General features: G+C 37.2%; 2 protein-coding genes across 9 annotated transcripts in view; one reads left to right on the forward strand and one right to left on the reverse strand.

Moving 5' to 3' along the window:
* The window catches only part of ZPBP (zona pellucida binding protein), a 158,064-nt gene extending 155,136 nt beyond the window's left edge, over positions 1–2,928 (reverse strand). For 3 of the 4 annotated variants that reach the window (XR_013158698.1, XM_077118912.1, XM_077118934.1), the window contains exons 1-2: positions 2,768–2,928; positions 134–214 (exon numbers count right to left, since the gene is read on the reverse strand). Coding sequence is in view for 3 of the 4 variants with exons in the window: in XM_077118912.1 (XP_076975027.1) it covers positions 134–214; positions 2,768–2,894 (208 nt within the window). In the remaining variant the exon portion in view is untranslated. The remainder of the gene's footprint in view (positions 1–133; positions 215–2,767) is intronic. The other variant, XM_077118919.1, reaches the window with a different exon arrangement.
* A 702-nt stretch (positions 2,929–3,630) lies between these two features.
* The window catches only part of SPMIP7 (sperm microtubule inner protein 7), an 85,696-nt gene continuing 65,151 nt past the window's right edge, over positions 3,631–24,175 (forward strand). For all 5 annotated transcript variants that reach the window (XR_013158716.1, XR_013158715.1, XR_013158720.1 and 2 more), the window contains exons 1-2: positions 3,631–4,001; positions 6,454–7,334. Coding sequence is in view for 2 of the 5 variants with exons in the window: in XM_077118944.1 (XP_076975059.1) it covers positions 6,782–7,334 (553 nt within the window). In the remaining 3 variants the exon portion in view is untranslated. The remainder of the gene's footprint in view (positions 4,002–6,453; positions 7,335–24,175) is intronic.

Consider the following 24,175-nt stretch of genomic DNA (forward strand, 5'->3'; position numbering starts at 1 on the left):
ATCCTGTAGAATAAAAGGGGGGTAGAAGACTGGCACTAATGGAGAACATTTAGCCTTCGGGGTAAAACTGATAAAATTTAATTAAGCAAATACTCATTATTTTCATCTACTTCTTGGAAGAAAATTTAATTACCTGGAAAATTTGGTGAGCCCACAATTTTCACCAAATCTTGCGTCAAACGAAAGGCTCTTGGTATTCTAACCAAATATCCAACTGTCAGAAACAAAAAGAAAAGAAATGATGAACAATTTTCCTCAGGTATAAATTCTAAGAGATTAAGACCTTGGTTGAAATGGAGAACTATAAATCCATCTCCTCTGACATCTGATATCTGAGTTTCAACTCTATTCCCTTTCATATGTTCTAATGAAACCAATTCATTTACTGCTTCTCAGACTCTCCCTATTAGATTTCACATCTGGCTCTTTATACATCCACATATATTCTCACCTTTAAAAGTCCAAATCCCCCACCCTTCAAGACTCAAATTACAAGCCTCTTCTCCATCAAATCTGTTTCTCCCTTTCCTTTAACTGCCATAGTACATCAATATCAACTTTCTTAGGACACTAAATTCTCCATTGTATTAAAATTACTTACACACATATCATTTTTCCTTGATCATAAGCTCCATTGATAGAAAGATCAGTGTTTATCATCCTTTCAAGAATCAGTACCAAGCACAATCAAAACCTCCACATAGTAAATATTAAATAGTAATTGTTGAATATATTCTGATACTCTTCAATCACTGTTAAGTAAACAACTGAAATGAACATAATAGCTGCACAGAACAAATGGGAAGACCAATATTAAAATATAGTAAAAGCATTATACCCAAATGACCTGTAACAGATAGGTAGCCAAGTGCAAAGAAAAGAGTATGGGGATCAAAAGTCAGAAGACCTGAGTTTAGGTCCTTACTCTGCTACTATGTATTTCTGCATACATTACTATGCCGAAATGGGAAAGGTCACTTTAAGCTTTAGATGAATCCGTTTTCTCATTTAAAAAATGCCGCTAATAATAATTCCAGTCTTACAAATTTATTTTAGGGACTGAATGGAATACTGTATAATTGGAAAATACTACAAAATATTAGTTATTTACTATTCACAGCTTACAATTTAATATACTGTCTGCTTGTTGTATGTGTACACCCTCATGGATATAATCTCATTGGATCAAAATATAGCTAGAATAATTTATAAATGAAAACACATTTTATAGTACCTAAAACTAAACAATCAAAATATCCAAGAAGCATTCTGCTACTACAGGACAATTAAAGGGGTGGCATTAGCTATTCCAGCATTTAAATAGAAGAATGACCTTTGTATTCCTAAAATCTGATTTCCAACATATTCAAACCTATTTTGTAATTTGCAATCCCTCTCTCCTTTCTACTCTTTACTCCCTTCTTACCTTTATCAGCCCTTCTACATTCATGCTCTTGGGGGACTTTTTTACTCATTCCCGATCATTTGAACAGTTTCAACATTTTAAACATATCCTTTTGTGATTTGTATTGGTCAACTGGGAGATATTTTGTTTTTAAAAAGTGTAAAATCTGAACGTAAATTATACAGTCAAAAGCTTTCCAGTTCAACTCTAACTTCTTTCTTCAGTGTATCTTGTTTAGTATCTTAAACATATTTTGAAAATAGGGTGGGAACGTATTTCACTTCTCTGGATACAAACAAGGGAATAAACGGTGTCAACAAAATGTTCAAAACTTTAAAATTCCAGAATTCCTTGCAGTTCACAGCTAAAACCAATAGATGGCGCTCCAATATTACTGATGATAAGTACCAGATGATTACTAATTTTGAAATATAATGAATTACCAAACGCAATATATCATTATATCAACTGCATAGGAAAGAAACAACAAAGTTAACATTCAGAAATATAGACTAGCAAATGATCCATGAACTGAATTAGGGAATTTATTAACAGCCAATTCCTCTGTAAAACTTCAACTGTGATGTTTTAATGATGTCTTCTATCTTTACGTTATAAATTTCACCAGCCATTTGCTTTCCTATGCAATTGTAGAATTCCTTTGTACAATTTATTTAAGGAATAACCACTCTTTAGGCATATGATATGGTGTATCCTAATGTAAAAAGGGGTGCACTTGACAGGAAAAAAAATATCTTGAGCAGTGATTCCTAAAAGGTGGTCCCCAAGCCTGCAGCCACAGCAACAACCTGGGATTCGTGAGAAACAATTCCTTGAGGCCCCACCCCAGACAACTGGGCCAGGTGATTTTGACATAAGATCAAGTTTTAAACCATTGCTCAGGTCTAGAAGAGCCTTGCAAACAGTGTACTTTTCAGTATTTCAAACGGCAAAGGTTTTGGTGAGACGGCGTGTTTATGCTAAGTCTTGAAGATGCTTTCAAAAGTTCAGGTATAAGGTAGACCATTTTGCTGCACCAGAGAGCACAAACGCGTGGAATGTTTCAGGTTGTTACACAGGACGCACTATTAAATACACGCGTGTTAAACACACAGAGGAGGAGGAAAAGCACTATTGATTTATTTTGGCGGGGGAGGTGTATGAGGACAAGGGGCGATAAAACACTGATAAACACAACACGTGATAAGTACTTAAATGTAATCAGGAAAACCAATCCTACAAACTGAACAAGAAAGGATTCCTTCTGAACTGAAGCTCTGGGCAACAGAGGCCGGCAGAGCCCCTCCCTCCCTGCAGAGACCTCACAGAGCCCGCCGGGCAGCGGCGACGACAACGCCTCACCTGACGGGGGCGCACGCACAAAAACGGCGGAAAGAAAGAGGAGGAGAGTGGCACGGGAGAGGCAGGGGCCCACGTCCCGGGCCCGCCTCCAGCCCCGCCGCGCCCGGCCGGGGGCGGAGGCCTCCATCCACACGCCGCCGCCTGCCGACGGTAGGCGCAGAAGATCGTTACGCGACGCGCGCCCACCCGCCCCTGGGCCGCGCGCCCGGCAAGAGTTGGCGGGCGGAAGCGCGCCGGAAGGACAGGCCTCACTTCCGACGGAGCTGGGTCAGAGGTCGCCGGCCGCGGAGCGAGAGATTGGAGGGCCGGAAGGACAGGCCACGCTACGCTTTCTCCGGAATCGTGGTTGACTGTCCTGGGCCACTGGGTGGGCGCGGCCCGCGCGGGTCTGCGCTTGCGAGGGCGCTAAGACTACAGACGGCAGAGGAAAATCTCCCAGATCTTGAGGCGTGTCGAGCAAGTTGGGCTTTTAGGCCTCCAGACAACACAGCAATTTGGAAATACTTGAGAGGCGAAGTGAATTGTTGAAGATTCTCGCGCTGACGGAGAAGACTTGGGCCCCAGATGTGTTCTGTGTGTTTATGGTTAGAAGGAAGGCCTCTTTTGTAAGCCATGGTTGTAGTCTGTGTCTCAGATAACTCTGAATGACAGGTACTCCTTATGATGAGAATTACACGAGTAAATACGTACAAGTGTCTTTAGAAGCGTGCCAGGAACTAGTAATTTCAGCTGTTAATGCTTTATTGATCTATGGATCAGGAGATAAACGTGATGTCACACAGCTCCAGGAGTTCTCGGAGAACTCGAGACCTCAACCAGGGGCTGTTGCCTGAGGATTCTTGACACGGTCTCAAGATTGTGTTTAGCCAAATGATTTAATAAGCTCGGTGCCAGGTGTTTTTTGCTGGATGCTGGAGAGCCCTGGGATTTCTCAGCTGGATGCCAGAGAACCCTGGAAGTTCTGGGCTGAATGCCGCAGAGCTCTAGGAATTCTCTGCCGGATGCCAGAGGGCCCAGAGACTTCTAGGTAAAATCAGGACCTCATCTAGAGGCTTATGCCGTAAAGATTCTTGATTCAGCTGCAGGGAAGAACTCAAAGACTAGTCAGTATATACTGCCAAAGAATCCAAAGACTGGCCAGTATGTATAGCTCAAAACTTGAATGTGTAGCGAAAGTATACACTTGAAGAAAGAAGAGCGTAGGCATTTTCCAATAGAGAAGAAGCCTTCTAAGGTCAGGATCATTGCATTATAAGGACTTGGAGGGGTCCTTTCTCCTTTGGCTAAGCTAATAAGGGATTGATGGACTGCACTTTTCATTGGTTGTTTTCAGGTGCCTACCTGAATGAGGGCTAGGTGTGGGGTGGGGTGGGGGAAGGGGTGCTAGATGTGTGGCCAAAAGGAACTTTTTGTTACGGGTTTTAGGGTCATTTCCCCGCCTTCCTTATCTAACCTGCCTCAAATGGAATGCACAGGTCGTAGGAATAAAAGATAAGGTGTTTGGCCTGAGTAAAAAACTTGATGGGGGCTGATTGTAAAAAACAGGAGTAACTTTAGATGGAATTGACTTTGTACTCTCAGCCTGGACGGTAATCTTTTATCACCTAAATTCAGAAAAATATATAAAACCACCTATCAGCCCAAGAAGTCATTTATTGATAACCATTTTGGGAAAACCTGAAAGAAAATTATGTCTCTACTATATTCTGCAACTTCAAAGATTTATTTAATGGTACGAGAGCCACAGTAGAAGTAGATCTTAAACAGTTTGTGTAAATACCTTGAGGAATGAACTGAAAACAGTGCCTAGTGACATTCATTGTCAACTTTAATATGAAGTAGTACGTAATGTTGGGTGGAGATAAAAGAAACTCTAAGATGAGGGATTTCAGCTTGAAAGCTTTACCACCTAAGCCAACCTCCCCCACGTATTAGTAGTCTCTCAAAATTTTAATGCTTTTAAGTGTGGCAAAGATATGTCCATCCTTTTTGTCTACAGTTGGCCTGATTTACATTTTGTGTGCCTGACTCTTGAAAGCTAAAATTTTGCCACCATTTTAACCTAAAGTCCTAGGATAGTTCTTGGCACATAGTATACATTCATATAGGTAGAAATTTTTAAAAGACCATCCTGTGAAAAGAAAAAAGGCTGTTTCTGAATCAGTAACAGGGTGGAAACAGTACCTAAGAACGTTACAAACAACCTATGGATGAATAAGTGGTTCTTAATAACCAAGCAAATTAAAGTGATTTCTGCATATTTCTGGAGTTTGGTGGATAAATTTATGCATGTGTTGGTTTATAAACTGTATATAGTACAGTTTATTTTGCTCAGTAGACTCACTTGACAAAAGATTCTTTCTCGGGCGGGCCGCGGTGGCTCAGCGGGCAAAGTGCTTGCCTGCTATGCCGGAGGACCTCGGTTCGATTCCCGGCCCCAGCCCATGTAACAAAAACGGAGAAACAGAATACAATAAAACAAGAAAATGTTTAAAAATGTTTCCCTTTCTTCCTTCCTTCCTTCTATCCTTCCTTCCTTCTCTCTGTCTTTCCTTTAAAAAAAAAAAAAAAATTCTTTCTCATCTATATCAAGTCCTGAGATAAATTTAGTTTGTTTAGGCATGTTTTAAGAAAGAGAAACCTGAATAATTTGGATCCAGACAACACTTTTGGTCAAGATCTTGCAGTTCCTTAGAGCAAATAAAATAAATATACACTTTACTGAATAGAGCTCTGTTCAGTCACTATCTTTGCCTAGGTTAAAACTCCCTGTTAAAACTTTTAATTTTTATAACCAAAGGAAATATGTTGACTCTGGACTTCTGGTGAGCAACAGTGGGGGAGGTGTTCAGACCATGCTAAATCCTGCAGTCTCCTTTCTGGCATCAAGGGTTTGCTTTGATTCATCAGCCCCTCCTGCCTTTATTTAGTGTAGACTCCTTATATTCAACCTGGAAATCGAGCTGATTGCTCAAAACCGGAAGGAAAATGGGACTTTCCTCCAAGAATTTGTCTAGTTTTTTGCTGCAGTATGTACAGTGGGAGTTTTTGTCTCCAGATTCTAATGTTTGGAATTCCTATGGTAGTAGCTTTTTTGCAAGACTAAAACGTCTAGTTGAATTAGGCTCTTAAATGAACTGATATATGAGTTATTTGAATGAGATATTTTTCATTTGAACTAAAAGCTAATACACTGCACTTGTTTCTGAAATGAATTTTAAAACCTCTATTACTCTAATAGTACTGTTAAGGGAAGCAGAGATAGTTTAGGGAATGTAAAAGAGAAACTTATATTTTGGCTATAAGTTGCTAATTATTGCCCTAAAAAATTAGATTGTCAAATTAACCATCAGGTAATAGATATTCATGTTTTACACTTTTGCTAAATATAGTATTTAGGTAACAAGCGTTATGATTTATATATTATACCTCTTTAGGTAAATACTTAATTGTAGTCACACACTTTATCAAAAGATGAAATTGTCACTGAATTGACTTTTTCAAAAGATGAAATTGTCACTGAATTGACTACTTTATTTATACTCCTTGCTGAATATCATTTTGCCCATAAAATATTAACTTAAGACAAAATTTAAAAATGAATAATAAATGAACACAGCTCTCCTGAGCATTGGGGAGGAAGGTATCACAGAAATAATAACAAGGCGATTTTTGTTTTTCCCTAGGAACTAAATTATGATGTATATAATATGTGGTTCTGTGTATTCTAGCCGTTACCAAGCAACAATGGACTCTAATTTTTTTCCTCCTTCCTGCCCAATTCCTTTACTATCCCATTATTCCTTGGTGGAGAAAAAATATATTTTTCTCAAAAAGAGAAAAGGGAAAAGAACCTATTCTGCAGACATTTAGAAAGCTGAATCAATTTCTATGTTAGATTGAAAACTGATCTTCAATTATTGGAAATACAAGATTATATAAAGTTAAATTGAAAGTCAGCAGAAGCAATTAATTTTCAATAATCAAATATTTATAAAAAGAAAGGCTGTGGATATGAATTCACAGTGTACACCTGGACAGATAAGTATCCCAAAAGGATACATCTACTCACCAGAAAGGTCTATTGAGAAAATGGACTATCCACACTACTGTGATCTCCTACGAAAAATGAACATGCCTTTTGTGAAAGGATTTGAGGACAGACATAACTATGGCAGATTTGAAAAGAAATGCAATCCTACTTTTCTTAAATTTCATCCTTATCCCCCTTCAGTCCTGCCAGACTATCATGTACACTATCCTTATCCTCCGCCTTATGGGCCAGATTATCCATTGTTTCCACTTCGGGATGATGTACCTATGGGTGATCCCTGTTCAGGATTTTTGAGCCCTGGTGCTGATGCAGATTTAAAACCTGGCATTGGCAGAACCATACCAAATCTTGCCAGTTTTAATGATGTGAAACCTCAACATCGAGTTCCCAGACCAGACACAGGATTTAATACAACAATCAGAAGGAAAAAAGTCCTGTTAGAAGAACTACAGCAAGATCAGAGATGGAATTCCAGAGTAGTATCAGACATTTCCATAAAGGCAAAACTTGGAGGTAAATAAAATAACATGGACTTTTTTTTTTAAACATTGAAACGAGGGAGAAAATCATGATATAAATTTCCATATTTTAGCAATTAATTTTAGCATAAAATTTTAAAGGACTAAATAATGAATTTTTTTAAATTCCAAATATATAAATTAATTTAAAATAGTAAGAATGATAAAGACTTATAAACCTATCTGTAATACAATACTTGGTTTTTTTAAAAAAAGTGTATTCATTAGCATGTGATTGAAACAAAGTTTATATCGGATCATTTAATCTAGAACTATATATAATCTAATTTTACTACAAACTGATGTGTCACTTTGATAATGGTGTACAGTATTCCTCCTTACCTGTCCCTGCCCTTTAAAATATGCCTACTAAAAAAAAAAAAATGCCTACTAATAGTATTGAAAAAATTAAGTTGCAGAAGCTGAAATGAAATGGGAAAGTAAAATAAAATAATATTCTTGAGTCTGGTAAGAGCAGAAGCTGAGGAGAAAGAACCTCTGCACAAATAGCCCACATCTCTGGAGACAGGATTGATCACCTCTGACTGGTATCTGAAATATATGGTTTCTCTGTTTAGAACTACCAGAGTGTCATATGGCTGAGGAGTGGTGAGTAAGCACCTTCAAAGGAAAGCCACAGGGAATAGTTCTTGTATGGAAGTGTGTCTCCCAGACAAACTGAAAAGAGATTAACATCTTTGAGCATGTGAAAGGAAAAGATCTATTGTTGTAGCCAGAGATGCCAGGTTTGTTCTAGTTTTAGCGACTGCACCATCCTTCCACAGTTCTCCACTCAACCACAGATCAGAAGCCAGTATGTGGAGAAGTAGTGAGGCTTCAAGGTAGAGCAGTGAGGATTCATGATTCTTGCCACTCCTTCATGGGGATTGGCCATAGACACTGAGGACCAAGAAGAGGATAAGAATAAAGGAAACAGTGATAGAAATGAAAAGGCCCAGAGGTTAATTCTCCCCAGCCACATCCTCTTTTTGAGGATACCCATCTTGAGTGAGAGGGAGGAGTTTGGAGAGGCATAGGCATAGAATAAGAGGTATGCTTTCAGTTTGCTCCTGGCTGTACCCTTAGCAAGTAGGCTTAGAGAGATTCCTGAGTTAGTTATGGAATTTTCATATAAAGACTATAAATGAGGCCCAGCAACGTATTTTAAGCAATGATTTTAATTCATTGAAAATACTGTGAAGGAGATTATAGTAGTACTAAGTCAAATGTACTTGTATTTTCAAATGGTAAATACTTCAGAGCTAAATTTTGGCATTGGGGGAACCATGAAATTCCAATTCATCTCACAAGAAATAAATATATTTCATTGATTGTGAATTAGTAGCATTTTTTTCTTTTCCAGTCTATCAGGAAATGGGCTTGAAGTCAATTTTTTGCTAATGTTTCCGAGTATAATAGTATTCATTGTCAGGAATTCTTAAAAGACTTGAAGTCATTTTTCATAGTAATCCCATTTTAGGCAGGCATTCGTTTTTTGTTTGTAAGAAGAAAAAAACAGCATAAGTTCAAACTATCTTGCCTCCCTTTCAGGATATAAATTTAAAGACGACATTGTTCGTTGGTTGGTAAGTTATTCTAAAAATGGATGCTAATATTATTTAAACAAATGATATATACGTTGAAGAAATTATTTATTAAAGCTAAGATTAGAGCTAAAATAAGGTTAACATACTTTCCACCAAAAATTCAGAAGTAAATATAGAGCTCACCTAGCATATATATTTTTTATTGATTGAATCAATACAATAAAGGAATTTAGATGATAGTCTCTAGGGTCAAATTATCTGAGCTCGAATGCTGGCAAGTTTACTTGCTTCATGACTGTGGGCAAGTTACTTACTCTTTTTATGCCTGAATATCCTCATTTTAAAATTCACATAATAGTACAAGTTAGTAGTGAGGGTTTGCTATAATTCATGTAAAAATGTCTGACATAAAGCAGCCACTAAAGGTTAAATATTAGATCAAAGTCTACAATTCTCAGTTCCTTCATACCTAAATTAAAAATAGTTCTCATAAAGTTAAAAATTAAATGAATTAAGACATGTAAAATGCTTAGCGAAGTGCTTGGAACCTAGTAAAGAAGTTAATAATAGCTATTATTAGCTATTAAGTATTTCACAGAACAATCCCTTCATGTTCTAGTTTGCTAACTGCCAGAATGCAATATACCGGAAATGGAATGGCTTTTAAAAAGGAGAATTTAATAAGTTTACAGTCTTTAGGCCATGGAAATGGCCCAGTTAAGGCAAATCTATAGAAATGTCCTAGACTTTCAATGACTTTGTAGGTCCTGGAAGTAATCATTAATTATAAATAGGTACTTTCAGTTGTCAGCAAACAAATACACAACATTTTCAATACATACTGATAAAAGGCATCTTCTCAGAATTATATCACACACCAATATGTTTCTGAGTGAATTTTGCAAACATAAAGAAAGGACCATAAAATATATTGCTGAATTCTTGCCCCACTCTTACCTTATCTAGGCCCTTAACTGAGTCCAGCATTTCCTTTTTTCTTCCTAGTTGGCTTTCTCAGCTGTCAATTAGCTATTGTAAGCTTGTCCTAATTATATTCAAACCCTTTATTGGACCTTTTGCTTTTCATCTCTGCAGATGATCTTTTCACAGACAGAAGAGAGGTTGTCTGTTGTCACCTCTGCAATTATTTATACCTCTTTATGTCTTCCTGTCTTAGAGAAAACACTAACTTTTGCTTTCAAGACTACTGATAACCTTGCTCTTGCTAATCTCTCTTCCCACTTTACTTCATTAGCTGTTATCTCTGTCTCATATCATCAGTGTTTCCACTGTCAGGCTTCCTCCACTGTCTACTGTCCACAAACAGGCTTCATTCCAAAAATATGCAAGCAACTACTTTCTCTCTCCTCTACCCCTACCTGACAGAAATCTCTGTATTTGTAGCCCATTGCTGCTGAAACATATTACGATCTAATTTTAGTCCTTCTTACACTCTGGAAATTATTCCCAGGTAGTCATCACTCATCTCAATTATCAGAAAACCCTAGTAGTACATAACCTCTGTATAGCAAAGACCCTAGCTCCTCTTCCTTCCATGATCAAGAGCTTGATCCTCTTATACATTTCCTATGGATTCAGAGATTATGTTCATGTTCCCTCGGTTTTTCACCTAAATTCCTCCTGAATTGAATCATGGGCTCTCTTTTTTCACAATAACTTGTCTTCCCATACTTCCACCACTGAATAGTTAGAGAAGCAAGAGTAAGCATCAAATTCAAATTCACTGGCTGCAAGTTCATTTGTCATGCCACTAGACCACAGGCTCAAAAAATTCATTGATGTTTGTGGGGTTCACATCAAGTTGGAAAGAGCAGGATTTAGAACGATGCTTGCCATTAATCTTTAAGTTAAAAATTGCAGCATGTTTCTTCCTTCGTAGAGATACCATATTTTGATAGCACCAGAATTGAAAGAACAGTCATGCATATGGTTTCAACCTCATATCATGTAAAAGTATTTTTTCTTAAGCAAATAACATCATTGGTCTCATTGACTAGAAACATGCTGTAAGGAGGGAATTGAAAAGAGGCTTCCTAAGAGTAAGCAGCAAAGTCATCTAAATATGCCATCAATGCTTATTAAATTCTTCCTGCTGACTACCTTCTGATGTCTTAGTTGAATAGTTGAGTTCAGAGTTCGTTGACTAAAAAATTGTGATGTAAATAAAATTAAAATGTTTTAAAAAATAACCATTTCTGTTGGACTATACTTATGTTATTATTGTAATATCAGAAAACCCAGATAGGAGTATCAAATTGCTTGTCTTTAAATTTCTCACCTATGGGCTGTATATTTTAGAAATTGTTAAATTCCTGACAGCAACATATATATCAAGTAAAAATATTTAGTCCAATATTTTCTTCTAGGAGTTTTTTAGTTTTTAGGGCTTACATTTGGGATAAATTTTTAGATCATTTTTGTGTACAGTGTGTGGAAGAGGTCCAATTTCATTCTTTTGCATGTGGATATCTAGTCATTCTTTTGCATGTGGATATCTAGTCCTAGCATATTTGGCAAAAGGACTAGTGTTTCCCCCACTGACTCATCTTGACAGCCTTATCAGAAATTATTTTACCATAACTGGGATGGTTCATTTCTGGGCTTTGAATTCTGTTCCATTAATCTATATGTTTATCCTCATAATAGTGCCACATTGTCCTGATTAATGTACCTTTGTGGTTAGTTTTGAGATAAATAAGTGTGAGTCCTCCAACTTTGTACATTTTAATGATTATTTTGACTACTCAAGATCTTTGTGATTCCATATGAATTTTAAAATCAGTTTGTCAGTTTCTGCAAAGGAAGCCACCTGGAATTTTAATAGAGATCTGCATACTGGGGAATACTGCCATTTTTACAGTATTTTGTCTTCTGAATAATGGACATGTAATGCTTGGATGTTTCTAAATTTCTTTCAGACATGATTTTTTATTTTCAATGTGCAAGTTTCTGTAACTGATAAATTTATTTCTAAGTGTATTTATGCCATCATAAATGTGATTAATCCTTTAATTTAATTATTAGATTATTTATTGCTAGACTGTAGAAACACAGGTGACTTTTGCATGTTGATTGTGTGCCCTACAACCTTGTTTAACTCATTGATTGAGTCTAGTAGTTTTATACTTTATGCCTTAGAATTTTCTATTTACAAGATCATGTCATATGGAAATAAAGTTTTCTTTCTTTCTTTCTTTTCCAAACTGGATACTTTTTATGTTTCTTGCCGAACTGCCTTGCTAAAACTGCTAATGTAATGTTAAATATATGTATCAAGAACAGATATCCTTTTTCTTATTCTTAATCTTGGGAGTAAAGATTATGACTATGAATGATGCTAACTGCAGATATTTCATAGTGATCAATTGATTTTTTACAAAAGTTCCGAAGCAATTCATATAGGAATAGTCATTTCAACAAATGTTTCTGAGTCATTGGATATCTGCATGCAAAACAAATGAACTGAGACACTTACCTCATAATTACATAATTAACTCAGTATGGATTATAATCCTAAATATAGCTGAAACTGTAAAACTTCGAAAAGATGACATAAAAAAAATGCTGATGATCTTGGATTAGGCAAACTTCTTGGATATATAAGATTGCATAATCCATCAAAGAAAAAATATATTGAGTTGGACTTCATCAAAATTCAAGATTTTGTGATTCCAAAGATACCATTTAAAGTGAAAAGAGGGTGGATTGCAGGAAAATAGTAAAGTAGGAAGTTCCAGAAATCAGTCCCATCACCAAAACAACTATGAAACAGACAGGAATTCTGTGAACCAACTATTTGGAAACTCCAGAGTCTAGTGGAACACTGCAGTATCCAAAAAAGAAAGGAAAAAGCTGTCAAATTGCCATTAGTATGAGTGAATTTCCCTCTCTGTGTGGTGGCTATCATCACCATCCCCTTGATTTGAAGTAGGCAGCAATGTGTTACTCAACTACAGGCCCTGGTGCAGCTCACTGGTGCCGAGGTGTGATATAAAGACCTGATTCCCCAAGATCCAGGATGTGCAGTCCAATCACAGATCACTGCTTTTGATCAGATTGCTGGAGCCCACCTCTGGACGGCCATTGTTCCAATCCACTTCAGGCAAAAGTGGCAGAGGAGTCTCAATGCATACCGTTCCTCAAAACTACAAAAAAAAAAACAAAAACAGATAAAAGGGCTGCATTTACTGTGCCAAATCAGGAAAATGCAGCTTCAAAAGCTCCTGATACCCTTGCTGGTCCCTCCCTAACCCCCACTCAAGACAATTTGTGAAGCAGTGGTTTAAAAGAATATTTGGAAATTGGCACAAAGGACAGTGATCCCTGTGAGATGGAGAACAAATAATGTAAGCTCTACGATTGCCCCAGTTTACTGGCTGAAGTATTTCTAGATTGTCACTCAGTGTTGAGGAGACAGATTTGTAGGTGTGGTAAAAGCAAAGTAGCTAAAGTTGGTAGGACAAAGTATTGATGAGAAGACAGCTGCACAGAAAATGATCATTGGAGATCTAGAGATGGTCTTCCTTAAATCTTCATTTGACCACTGATCAGTGTTTGGGTATGAGGGTGCCATCCGACCTCATGGAGAGAATCACCTGGATGGATTAGTGGATACAATGCCCAGAACTCATACAAGCCTCAAAATATCTCTTGTTCCACTACCAGAGTGGAAAACATAATTCATAGCACATCAGTTAGAGCATTCAGAAAGATTTTCCTTCAGTAATGGGGCAAAATTAGTCCTAGACTTTTGGTTTGGTAAAGCTGCCAGGAGAATGCAATATATCAGAAATGGGTTGGCTCTTACAATGGAAATTAGCTTACAATTAAAGTTCTTAGGCCATGAAAATATTCTCATTAAGGCATCAATAGTATGATAGCTAGTCTATGAAGACAGGTTGCTGGCATCCAGTACCTCTGTCAAGTGAGAAGGCACATGGCTGGCTTCTGCTGGCCCTTCACTCCTGAGTTTCATTGTTTTCAGCTTCTGGTTCCAGTGGCTTCCTCTGAATTCTGTGGAGCTTTGCTTGTTTCTCCATAACTTTTCTCTGCTTTCTTGGGTTCTCTCTTTTATCTCTCATAAAGGACACAGTGAAAAGATTAAGACCCACCTTGAATGGGTTGGGTTACATCTTAATTGAAGTAACTTAACCAAAAGGCCCCACTAACAATAGGTCTACATCCACAAGAATGGATGAAAAGAACATGGCCTTTTCTGGGGTACATAACAGCTTTAAACTAACACATAAGCTAAACATGCCCTTTGTCTCTTGCTTAATAAGAATAAAGGCTCAAAAAGATCAAACTATCCAAGTAAATTAACTGACTCCAAGAGCAGTGTCCATAAATATTCATAGGAATACAAAATGTCCATCACAAGAAGGTAAAAATCACTGTCTATAATCAAATAAAAAATAGCCAGGCATGGGGTGGTGCATGGTGGCTCAGTGGCAGAAATCTCACCTGCCATGCCAGAGTCCCAAGTTTGATTACCGGTTCCTGCCCATAGGAAAAAAAAAAAAGGATTATTAAAATTACCAGGCATGCACATTCAAATACCTAAATATAAGAACTAGGACTATAAAACTCTGACAAAAAAAGTTAGGAAGCTCTTCAGAATCTTGTGTTAGGCAATGGTTTCTTAGATTTTACACCCAAAGCAAAAGCAACAAAAGAAAAACAGATAAATAGGACCTCATCAAATCTTTTTTAAAAAGTTGTGCATTGAAGAACTTTATCATGAAAGTATAATAACAACATACACAATAAGAGAAAATATTTGGAAACCATATATCAAATAAGGGTTTCATATCCAGAATATATAAACAGATCCTTCAAGTCAACAACAAAAAGACAAACGACCCAATTAAAAAATGGGTAAAAGACTTGAATAGACATTTCTCCAAAATCAATATACAAATAACTAAAAAGCCATGAAAAAATACTCAACATCATTACCTATTAGGGAAATGTAGGTATAAACCACAATGAGGTACTATTTCATACTCACTAGAATGGTTACTATTAAAAGAACAAAGAAAATCATAAGTGTTGGAGCAGATGTGAGAAATAAGAATGCTCATTTTTTTTTTTTTGGTGGGAATCTAAAATGGTGCAGCCACTGTGATAGTTTGGCACTTCCTCCAAAAGTTAAATACGGAGTCACCATTTGATCCAGCAATCCCACTACTTGGTATATACTAAGAAGAATTTAAGGCAAGGGCTCAAACAGTTATTTGCACTTACATTCATAGCAGCATTATTCACAATTGCCAAAAGGTTGAAGAAACCCAAGTGTCCATAAACTGATGAATGGATAAACAAAATGTGTATATACATCCAATGGATTATTTTTCATCATTAAAAAGAATGAAATGGGTGGAAATGGATAGGAATGATGGTAGCACATTACTGTGCGTATAATTAACAATGCTGAGTTGTGTATGAATATGGATGATAGTCAAGTCACCAGAAGGAAAGCCTGAGGTCAGAACCTGGGACTGTATAATGCAGTAAATCTTGTGGTGGATGATGATGGTGATTAACAGTACAATTACAAAAAATTTCTTCCATGAAAAAAAAGAATTAAGTTCTTGTGTTGGTTTGAAAAGATGTATGTACCCTAGAAAAACCATGTTTTAATCCTAATCCCATTTTGTAAAGGCAGCCATTTTTTCTAATCCCTATTCAGTACTGTATGTTTTAATCTGTAACTAGATCATCTTCCTGGAGATGTGACTCAATCAAGAGTGGTTGTTAAACTAGATTAGGTTGAAACATGTCTCCACACATTCAGGTAGGTCTTGATTAGTTTACTGGAATCCCATAAAAGAGGAAAAATTTTGTAGAAAGCGAGAGATTCAGAGAGAGCAGAGAATGCTGCAGCACCACGAAGCAGAAAGTCTACCAGTCAGTGACCTTTGGAGATGAAGAAGGAAAATGCCTCCCAGGGAGCTTCTTGAAACAGGAAGCCAGGAGAAAAAGCTAGCAGATGACGCCATGTTTGCCACATGCCCTTCCAACCAAGAAAGAAACCCTGACTGTGTTTGCCATGAACCTTCTCATTTGAGAGAGAAACCCTGAACTTCATTGGCCTTGAACCAAGGTATCTTTCCCTGGATGCCTTTGATTGGACATTTCTATAGACCTGTTCTACTTGGGACATTTTCTTGGCCTTAGAATGATAAACTAGTAACTTATTAAATCCCCCTTTTAAAAAGTCATTCTGTTTCTGGTATGTTGCATTCCAGCAGCTAGCAAACTAGAACAATTCTGATCCATGTGAACAACATATGAACATTGAAGACATTACTGAGTGAAATAAGCCAAACACACAAAGATAAATATCTCACAGAGATGAAATAATTAGAACAAGCAACCTCAAAGAGTAAGAATCTAGAATATAGGTTACAGGGATTTGGCTTTGGGGTACAGGATGGGGAGTTAGTTTAAGCTTAAATTATACAGGATATCTATTTGGGTTGATTGTAAAATTTTGGTAATGGATCGTGGTAATAGTAGCACGACATTGTGAATATGGTTAAAAGGGAAAACTTCACGTCTTATATATGTTCCTACAATAAAAATGTAAAAAGATAAAACATAAGACTGTACAACTCAGTGAACCTTATTTTAAACAATGGCATATAGTTAATGGAATTATAAAAATGTTCTTTCATGAATTATAGCAAATATACCACACTTATGCTAGGTATGTGTTAATAATAGGGTAATATATGGAACTGTGAGTTTTATATATTTTATGCATGATATTTCTGTAATCCTGCAATTCCTCTAACAAAAAGAATTAAGTAAAAAAAATAAATAACTGGACATGCAAAGGGCAGAAAAATATAGACCAAATGAGGAAAAAAGTCAAGCAATTGAACCCAACCTGAAAATTATATAGATTATAAAAATAATAAATAAAGGTTGGAGAAAAATTATCATTGTATTCCAAATGAGAAATAACCTAGAAGATAGATTGAGCAGGTTAAGTAAAGATATGGAAACTATTAATAGGCCCACATTGAACTCCTAGGAATGAAAACTACAATGTCTCAAATGAAAAATACACTGGATGCAATTAACAGTAGATTAAACATTGACAAAGAACATATTAGTTATAAGAATGTTTTTTCAAGAATTAAAACAAATGTTTGACACTCATACAAGATATTAATAACAGTGGTATATGGGGGAAAATACACCTAATGTAAACCAGGTTCTATAGCTAATAGTATTATTTTAATATTCTTTCATCAATTTTAACAAAGTTAGCACAGTAATGCAAAGTGTCAACCATAGAGGAGTATATGGCAACATTGTTTTTTACATGACTTTTCTGTAAACTAATATGCTGATTAGTTTAAAGGGCCGTTATGTGCCCTAGAAAAGCCATGTTCTTTAATCCTGATTCAATATTGCAGGGCAGGAGCTTTTTGATTAAGTTGTCCATGGAGATGTGACCCACCCAATTCTGGATGGGACCTTTTGATTAGGGCTTCCCATAAATATGTGCATCTACCCATTCAAAGTGGGTCGCTTACTGGAGTCCTTTAAGAGAAAAACATTTTAGAGAAAGATTCAGCGAAAACACAGAGAGATACATTTGGAGATGCAGAAAGAAAATGCCCCCAGGGAAGGTACTTGAAAGGAGAAGCTGGGAAAGAAAGCTAGCAGAGATTGCCATGTGCCTTCCCAGTTGACAGAGAAACCCCAAACATCATTAACACTCTTTTGAGTGAAGGTATCTTTCTCAGAATGCCTTAGTCTGGACATTTTTATGGCCTTAGAACTGTAAATTTGTAACTTAATAAATTCCTTTTATAAAAGTGAATTGAGAGGAGGTTCCAAGATGGCGGCTTAGTAAGGTACGTGCGTCTTAGTTCCTCCTCCTCCAAAGCAACTACTAGGTGAACTGAAACAGTGCAGAACAGCTCCCGGGGCTACGGCAGGGAATGGACACAGCGTACCCCAGTCTGGACTGGCTAGTCTGACTGCGAGACTCGGCTGCGGTGAGATCCCTGAGCAGCGCGCGATTTCCCGAGCAGCGGCAGCTGCGGCAGTCAGAGCTACTCCCTCCCTCCTTCCTGGGCCGGCTGAGAGTCTCGGAGAGGCAAGTTTCCCAAGCCGAGGCAGCCGGCGCCCCTCTTTTGTGGGCGGCTTCGAGTCTCGGCTTCGAGTCTGCGGCTACGAGTCTCGGATCAGAGGGCTGTCCAAGCCGCGGTGCCCCCCTCCCCCGTGGGCGGATTCCTGGTCCGGTGGGGAATTCCCCAGGCCGCGGCGGCCGTTGACCGACGCCCCTCCCCTGTGGGCGACATCCTGGTCCGGTGGCGAATTCCCCGGGCCCGCTGCGGCCAGCGACCAGCCACCGGGTCCCCTCAAGCCACGGCGGCTGACACCCCCACCACGCGCGGCCCCTGAACCAACGAAGAGAATTGGATCGGAAATCCCCAGGCTGCGGAGATCGGTGACTGGGGGGGATCCACTCCAAACACTTGAGACAAACGTGTGCCACGAGCGCCACCTACTGGGCAGGATAAGAAAAACAGAACCCAGAGATTTCACAGAAAAATCTTACAACCCTGTTGGGTCCGACACCCAGGGAAATATGACTAAATGCCCAGACACCAGCAGCAGAAGATAATGGTCCACACTCAGAAGATTGAGAATATGGCCCAGTCAAAGGAACAAACCAATAGTTCAAATGAGATACAAGAGCTGAGAAAACTAATGCTGAATATACGAACAGAAATGGAAAACCTCTTCAAAAACCAAATCAATAAATTGAGGGAGGACATGAAGAGGACATGGGCTGAACATAAAGAAGAAATAGAAAAACTGAAAAAACAAATCACAGAACTTATGGAAGTGAAGGACAAAGTAGAAACGATGAAAAAACCAATGGATACCTACAATGATAGATTCAAAGAGACAGAAGATAGAATTAGTGATTTGGAGGATGGAACATCTGAATTCCAAAAACAAACAGAATCTATCAGGAAAAGAATGGAAAAATTTGAACAGGGTATCAGGGAACTCAAGGACAATATGAACCACAAAAAATATACGTGTTGTGGGTGTCCCAGAAGGAGAAGAGAAGGGAAAAGGAGGAGAAAAACTAATGGAAGAAATTATCACTGAAAATTTCCCAACTCTTATGAAAGACCTAAAATTACAGATCCAAGAAGTACAGTGCACCCCAAAGAGATTAGACCCAAATAGGCGTTCTCCAAGACACTTACTAGTTAGAATGTCAGAGGTCAAAGAGAAAGAGAGGATCTTGAAAGCAGCAAGAGAAAAACAATCCATCACATACAAGGGAAACCCAATAAGACTATGTGTAGATTTCTCAGCAGAAACCATGGAAGCTAGAAGACAGTGGGATGATATATTTAAATTACTAAAAGAGAAAAACTGCCAACCAAGACTCCTATATCCAGCAAAATTGTCCTTCAAAAATGAGGGAGAAATTAAAACATTCTCAGACAAAAAGTCACTGGGAGAATTTGTGACCAAGAGACCAGCTCTGCAAGAAATACTAAAGGGAGCACTAGAGTCAGATACAAAAAGACAGAAGAGAGAGGTATGGAGAAGAGTGTAGAAAGAAGGAAAGTCAGATATGATATATATAATACAAAAGGCAAAATGGTAGAGGAAAATATTATCCAAACAGTAATAACACTAAATGTCAATGGACTGAATTCCCCAATCAAAAGACATAGATTGGCAGAATGGATTAAAAAACAGGATCCTTCTATATGCTGTCTACAGGAAACACATCTTAGACCCAAAAATAAACATAGGTTGAAAGTGAAAGGTTGGGAAAAGATATTTCATGCAAATAACAACCAGAAAAGAGCAGGAGTGGCTATACTAATATCCAACAAATTAGACTTCAAATGTAAAACAGTTAAAAGAGACAAAGAAGGACACTATATACTAATAAAAGGAACAATTAAACAAGAAGACATAACAATCATAAATATTTACGCACCGAACCAGAATGCCCCAAAATACGTGAGGAATACACTGCAAACACTGAAAAGGGAAATAGACTCATATACCATAATAGTTGGAGACTTCAATTCACCACTCTCATCAATGGGCAGAACATCTAGACAGAGGATCAATAAAGAAATAGAGAATCTGAATATTACTATAAAGGAGCTAGACTTAACAGACATTTATAGGACATTACATCCCACAACAGCAGGATACACCTTTTTCTCAAGTGTTCATGGATCATTCTCAAAGATAGACCATATGCTGGGTCACAAAGCAAGTCTTAACAAATTTAAAAAGATTGAGATCATACACAACACTTTCTCGGATCATAAAGGAATGAAGTTGGAAATCAATAATAGGCAGAGTGCCAGAAAATTCACAAATATGTGGAGGCTCAACAACACACTCCTAAACAATGAGTGGGTCAAAGAAGAAATTGCTAGAGAAATTAGCAAATGCCTCGAGGCAAATGAAAATGAAAACACAACATATCAAAACTTATGGGATGCAGCAAAGGCAGTGCTAAGAGGGAAATTTATTGCCCTAAATGCCTATATCAGAAAAGAAGAAAAGGCAAAAATGCAGGAATTAACTGTTCACTTGGAAGAACTGGAGAAAGAACAGCAAACTAATCCCAAAGCAAGCAAAAGGAAAGAAATAACATTGATCAGAGCAGAAATAAATGAAATTGAAAACATGAAAACAATAGAGAAAATCAATAATGCCAGAAGTTGGTTCTATGAGAAAATCAATAAGATTGATGGGCCCTTAGCAAGATTGACAAAAAGAAGAAGAGAGAGGATGCAAATAAATAAGATCAGAAATGGAAGAGGAGACATAACTACTGACCTCACAGAAATAAAGGAGGTAATAACAGGATACTATGAACAACTTTACGCTAATAAATACAACAATTTAGATGAAATGGACGGGTTCCTGGAAAGACATGAACAACCAACTTTGACTCAAGAAGACATAGATGACCTCAACAAACCAATCACAAGTAAAGAAATTGAATTAGTCATTCAAAAGCTTTCTAAAAAGAAAAATCCAGGACCAGATGGCTTCACATCTGAATTCTATCACATTCCAGAAAAAAATTAGTACCAACTCTCCTCAAACTCTTCAAAAAAATTGAAGCAGAGGGAAAACTACCTAATTCATTCTATGAAGCCAACATCACCCTCATACCAAAACCAGGCAAAGATATTACAAAAAAAGAAAACTACAGACCAATCTCTCTAATGAATACAGATGCAAAAATCCTCAATAAAATTCTAGCAAATCGTATCCAACAACACATTAAAAGAATTATACATCATGACCAAGGAGGATTCATCCCAGGTATGCAAGGATGGTTCAACATAAGAAAATCAATTAATGTAATACACCATATCAACAAATCAAAGCAGAAAAATCACATGATCATCTCAATTGATGCAGAGAAGGCATTTCACAAGATTCAACATCCTTTCCTGTTGAAAACACTTCAAAGGATAGGAATACAAGGGAACTTCCTTAAAATGATAGAGGGAATATATGAAAAACCCACAGCTAATATCATCCTCAATGGGGAAAAATTGAAAACTTTCCCCCTAAGATCAGGAACAAGACAAGGATGTCCACTATCACCACTATTATTCAACATTGTGTTGGAGGTTCTAGCCAGAGCAATTAGACAAGAAAAAGAAATACAAGGCATCAAAATTGGAAAGGAAGAAGTAAAACTATCACTGTTTGCAGATGATATGATACTATACGTCGAAAACCCGGAAAAATCCACAACAAAACTACTAGAGCTAATAAATGAGTACAGCAAAGTAGCAGGTTACAAGATCAACATTCAAAAATCTGTAGCGTTTCTATACACTAGTAATGAACAAGCTGAGGGGGAAATCAAGAAACGAATCCCATTTACAATTGCAACTAAAAGAATAAAATGCCTAGGAATAATTTAACTAAAGAGACAAAAAACCTATATAAAGAAAACTACAAAAAACTGCTAAAAGAAATCACAGAAGACCTAAATAGATGGAAGGGCATACCGTGTTCATGGATTGGAAGACTAAATATAGTTAAGATGTCAATCCTACCTAAATTGATCTACAGATTCAATGCAATACCAATCAAAATCCCAACAACTTATTTTTCAGAAATAGAAAAACCAATAAGTAAATTTATCTGGAAGGGCAGGGTGCTCCAAATTGCTAAAAACATCTTGAGGAAAAAAAACAAAGCTGGAGGTCTTGCACTGCCTGACTTTAAGGCATATTATGAAGCCACAGTGGTCAAAACAGCATGGTATTGGCATAAAGATAGATATATCGACCAATGGAATCGAATAGAGTGCTCAGATATAGACCCTCTCATCTATGGACATTTGATCTTTGATAAGGCAGTCAAGCCAACTCACCTGGGACAGAACAGTCTCTTCAATAAATGGTGCCTAGAGAACTGGATATCCATATGCAAAAGAATGAAAGAAGACCCATCTCTCACACCCTATACAAAAGTTAACTCAAAATGGATCAAAGATCTAAACATTAGGTCTAAGACCATAAAACAGTTAGAGGAAAATGTTGGGAGATATCTTATGGATCTTACAATTGGAGGCGGTTTTATGGACCTTAAACCTAAAGCAAGAACACTGAAGAAGGAAATAAATAAATGGGAACTCCTCAAAATTAAACACTTTTGAGCATCAACGAACTTCACCAAGAAAGTAGAAAGACAGCCTACACAATGGGAGACAATATTTGGAAATGATATATCAGATAAAGGTCTAGTATCCAGAATTTATAAAGAGATTGTTCATCTCAACAACAAAAAGACAGCCAACCCAATTACAAAATGGGAAAAAGACTTGAACAGACACCTATCAGAAGAGGAAATACAAATGGCCAAAAGGCACATGAAGAGATACTCAATGTCCCTGGCCATCAGAGAAATGCAAATCAAAACCACAATGAGATATCATCTCACACCCACCAGAATGGCCATTATCAACAAAACAGAAAATGACAAGTGCTGGAGAGGATGCAGAGAAAGAGGCACACTTATCCACTGTTGGTGGGAATGTCAAATGGTGCAACCACTGTGGAAGGCAGTTTGGCAGTTCCTCAAAAAGCTGAATATAGAATTGCCATACGACCCAGCAATACCATTGCTGGGTATCTACTCAAAGGACTTAAGGGCAAAGACACAAACGGACCTTTGCACACCAATGTTTATAGCAGCGTTATTTACAATTGCAAAGAGATGGAAACAGCCGAAATCTCCATCAACAGAAGAGTGGCTAAACAAACTGTGGTATATACATACGATGGAATACTATGCAGCTTTAAGACGGGATAAACTTATGAAGCATGTAATAACATGGATGGACCTAGAGAACATTATGCTGAGTGAGTCTAGCCAAAAACTAAAGGACAAATACTGTATGGTCCCACTGATGTGAACAGACATTCGAGAATAAATTTGGAATATGTCATTGGTAGCAGAGTCCAGAAGGAGGTAGAAACAGGGTAAGATAATGGGCAATCGGAGTTGAAGGGATACAGACGGTGTAACAGGACTAGATACAAAAACTCAAAAATGGACAGCACAATAATACCTAATTGTAAAGTAATTATGTTAAAACACTGAATGAAGCTGCATCTGAGCTATAGGTTTTTGTTTAGTTTAGTTTTGTTTTGTTTTGTTTTTACTATTATTACTTTTATTTTTTTTCTCTATATTAACATTCTATATCTCTTTCGGTTATGTTGCTAGTTCTTCTAAACCGATGCAAATGTACTAAGAAATGATTATCATGCATCTATGTGAGGATGTTAAGAATTACTGATTGCATATGTAGAATGATATGATTTCTAAATGTTGGGTTAATTTCTTTTTTTCCGTTAATTAAAAAAAAAAAAAAAGAGAGAAGGGGTAATTGGAGCTGAAGGGATACAGACTGTACAACGGGACTGGATATAAAAACTCAGAAATGGATAGCACAATACTACCCAATTGTAATGCAATTATGTTAAAACACTGAATGAAGCTGCATGTGAGGTATAGGTTTTTTGTTTTTTTTTTTCTTTCTATTATTGTTTTAATTCTTATTCTGTTGTCTTTTTATTTCTTTTTCTAAATCGATGCAAATGTACTAAGAAATGATGAATATGCAACTATGTGATGTTATTAAGAATTACTGATTGTACATGTGAATGGAATGATTTCTAATTGTTTTGTTAATTCTTTTTTTAATTAATAA

Source organism: Tamandua tetradactyla, chromosome 1 (assembly GCF_023851605.1).
Source record: "Tamandua tetradactyla isolate mTamTet1 chromosome 1, mTamTet1.pri, whole genome shotgun sequence".
Classification (NCBI taxonomy): domain Eukaryota; kingdom Metazoa; phylum Chordata; class Mammalia; order Pilosa; family Myrmecophagidae; genus Tamandua; species Tamandua tetradactyla.